This window comes from Mesitornis unicolor, unplaced genomic scaffold (assembly GCF_000695765.1).
Source record: "Mesitornis unicolor isolate BGI_N332 unplaced genomic scaffold, ASM69576v1 scaffold41323, whole genome shotgun sequence".
Taxonomy (NCBI): Eukaryota; Metazoa; Chordata; class Aves; order Mesitornithiformes; family Mesitornithidae; genus Mesitornis; species Mesitornis unicolor.
The window spans coordinates 8,950-12,120 of NW_010174706.1; the positions used below are offsets into that span (position 1 = coordinate 8,950).

Consider the following 3,171-nt stretch of genomic DNA (forward strand, 5'->3'; position numbering starts at 1 on the left):
ATGGCATCCCCAGGGGGTCCCTCCATGCTCCCCAAAATGCCTTTTTTTTTGCTGGTTTGCTCTCCCCGAGGCCCATCTTCCCCAGAGACCCTGGCTGAGCACTGCATCCCTGTGCACCCAACCTCCTGGTGCCCAGGGCCCCTCTCCGGCCACGGGAAGGGCTTAGCTTTGGCCTCACTACCCACCACGGTGCTGGCTTTTCCAGCAAGCATCCCTGGGGGTCCCCAACTCACCGCAGCACCAGCCCTCTCTGGATATCCGTCTTCATTTTGTCCGTCAAGTGCTCCACATTGGCCTGCAAGATGAAGGCCACGATGCTGGACCTCTGGTCCATTTGTTCGGACCCAAATGCCACCAACATCAAGCCATAGGGCTTGGCCATGCTCCAAATCCCTCCCTGGAGCCCTCCTTTTCCCCATTTTCCTTCTTATTTCACCCAAACAACACTGCCAGAAACCCCCTCCTTGCCGTGCTCACCTTCAGGTCGTGGATGGTGAAGGGATCTTCGTAGACGTAGGCGGCATCTGCACCCACTGCGATGCCAGTGACAGTCGACAGGTACCCGCAGTAGCCCCCCATCGTCTCCACGATGAAGACGCGGCGCTTGGTGCCTGAGGCCGACTGCTTGATGCGGTCACAGCTCTGCACCAGGAGAAACGGGTTGGGACCCCAAGACATGGTGGGACCTGGTGGACCCCGTGAGCTCCCTGTACCTCACCTCCATGGCTGCGTTGACGGCCGTGTCGGAGCCCAGGCTGAAGTCGGTGCCGGGCACGTTGTTGCTGATGGTGGCGGGGATGACGCACATGATGATGCAGAGCTCCTCGTACTGCCCACGGGCCTCCACCAGCTGCAGCACCCCCTCGTATGCCTGCGAGCAGTTGAGGGTTGGGGAGATGCTGGATCTTCACCCCAAAAAGGATGGCCTGGGGTGCCATCCTCTACTCCTCCCAACAGCCCATGCCGGTTTCCCACCCCCAAAACAGGGCGCACCTCGAAGCCCCCGATGACCAGCAGCCCCTGGATGTTGAATTTCCGCACGTTCTCCACGATCTTCTCCATGCAGGTCTTGGGCAGCGTCCTGCAGTGAGATTGAGGGGAGATAATGCGGGTCCCTGCAATCACCGGGGACAGTGGTGTCCCCTCCACTCCATCCCCTAACCCCCCGGGGCTGTGCTTACCGCTTGGTGCCCAGCATGGACCCACCGCGTCCCAGCCAGCCCGCCACGTCGTGCCAGCCCACCTCACGGATCTGCAACCACCAGCACTCAGTTTCGGAGTGAGGGAGCACCCCACCACTCTCCTCCAACCCCAAACTCATCCTCCCCCGAGAAACCCACATCTCCCAGGCTCACCTGCCCCTTGGACAAGCCCTCGAAGCCGTCGCTCACCACGTAGACCGTGTGTCCCTGGCAGATGCCGATCCGCACGGCCGACCGGACGGCAGCGTTCATGCCGGCGGCGGGGGCACCCACGTTCAGGATGGCCAGGCTGAAGGGGCTCTACAGGGATGGAGATAGGGGTGGCACATCAGTGCATGTGCCCATGGTGGGGACAGTGTCCCCCCATCCCTCCTCACCTTCTCCTGCGCTGGTTTCTGGTGCGCCAGCAGCTTGTAGATGTTCCAGTTGTTCTCAAAGCTCCTACAAGGACAAAGTGGTGCGGCCCTGAGGTGCACCTGGACCCCGAGGCATAGGGGAGAACCCTCCCCGGCTGCAGGAGCTGCTGATGTCTCCCTGGGGATAAGGCCCCACTCCAGCACATTCTTTAGGGACACATCTCCCCCCATCCTCACCTCCCGCGGAGCTGAATGGCCTCTTCAAACCTCTTCTCATCCATGGCCTTCTGCACATCCTTCGTCTTGGGGAGGGGAGAGATGCAGCACCGTGACACCCGTCTTTGCAGGGATCCCCACCTTTGTGGGAACCCCCATCCAGCAGGTTGGGGTGCCCGAATACCTCCCCCATCCCAGTACTCACCACCTGGACGCATTCCATCAGCGGCAGCCGCACCGACTGGTTCCCGGAGAGGCTCACCACACAGGCTGGGGTGTCCGGCGTGGCCTCCAGCAGCGCCATCACGGCCTCCATCCCCATCTTGCTGCTCTGCAACAGAAGAAAATGGGGGCACCCATCACCCCCTGACCTTGGGGCCACCAGGTTTTGGAAACCATGCAGCTGCGTGCATGCCCGATTTGTTGTTTTTCTTTAAAAATCTGCAGCAAATGAGGGGAAAATAATGGGGTGCATCGCTCTGCCCAGCATTGCTTCACCGTGTCCCCCACCCTGGACATACCAATACGCGGTCGAAGGCTGACGGGGTCCCTCCGCGCTGCACGTGGCCGAGGACAGTGACCCGCGTGTCGAAGCCCAAACGTCGCACCACCAGCTGTGGGGACAACAGAGGACGGTCACTGCGCGTGCCAAAACGGGTGCCAAAACGGGTGCTGGAGTAGGCGCTTACATCCTTCACGTAGTTGGAGGTGATGGGTTTGCCGTTGCGGTCGATGGCGCCCTCGGCAATGATGATGATGTTGAGCCGCGACCCTCGGCTGCGCGTCTGGGGGAGGAAAATGGCCACCACGGCTTAGCCAAAATTTACCGGAGGATGAACCTGTGCATCTTTTGGGAATTCAGTTTCCAGGTTTCCAAACCCCCTGGCACATGAGGACTGGATTTGTGCTCCTGTTTCACAGGAACAATGCCAGGAGCTCCAGAAGCTTTGCAGGGGCCAGGCGCCAGCCCCAGGGCTCAAACCGGGTCCCTGCAGAGGAGAAAAGGGGGACGGGACCTCACCTCCCCAAGCCTCTCACACATCAGGTCCTCCCAGCCGTCCTCTGGTGGTGATTCAGGGATGAAGAGCCAGTCAGCGCCCGAGGCCAAGCCGGATACCAGTGCCAGGTACCTTGGGAGGGGACATGGCAGCGGTGGCCCCAAAAACATGGTGTCCCATCCCGCTGACGGCTTCCCCACCTGTGGTGGGCTTACCCGCAGTGGCGGCCCATCACCTCCAGCACAAAGGTCCGCTGGTGGCTGCAGGGACAGGGGTGGAAGGCAGAGGAAGGTGAACGTGATGTCCCTGGGGGGGTGCATCCAGTCCCCCCCCAACCCTGCTCACCTCTGCGCCGTGGTGGGGATGGCGTCGACCACCTCCATGATGCGGTGCCGGGCC

At 61.4% G+C, this 3,171-nt stretch overlaps 1 protein-coding gene across 1 annotated transcript in view; it reads right to left on the reverse strand.

Moving 5' to 3' along the window:
• The window catches only part of PFKL (phosphofructokinase, liver), a gene marked incomplete at its 5' end in the record, with an annotated part of 4,759 nt that overhangs the window by 817 nt on the left and 771 nt on the right, over nt 1–3,171 (reverse strand). Inside the window, 14 exon segments of the mRNA XM_010181137.1 lie at nt 234–295; nt 478–642; nt 719–871; nt 994–1,081; nt 1,182–1,252; nt 1,356–1,502; nt 1,580–1,643; nt 1,796–1,860; nt 1,980–2,105; nt 2,296–2,388; nt 2,464–2,559; nt 2,796–2,904; nt 2,988–3,032; nt 3,118–3,171. Coding sequence (XP_010179439.1) covers nt 234–295; nt 478–642; nt 719–871; nt 994–1,081; nt 1,182–1,252; nt 1,356–1,502; nt 1,580–1,643; nt 1,796–1,860; nt 1,980–2,105; nt 2,296–2,388; nt 2,464–2,559; nt 2,796–2,904; nt 2,988–3,032; nt 3,118–3,171 — 1,338 coding nt within the window.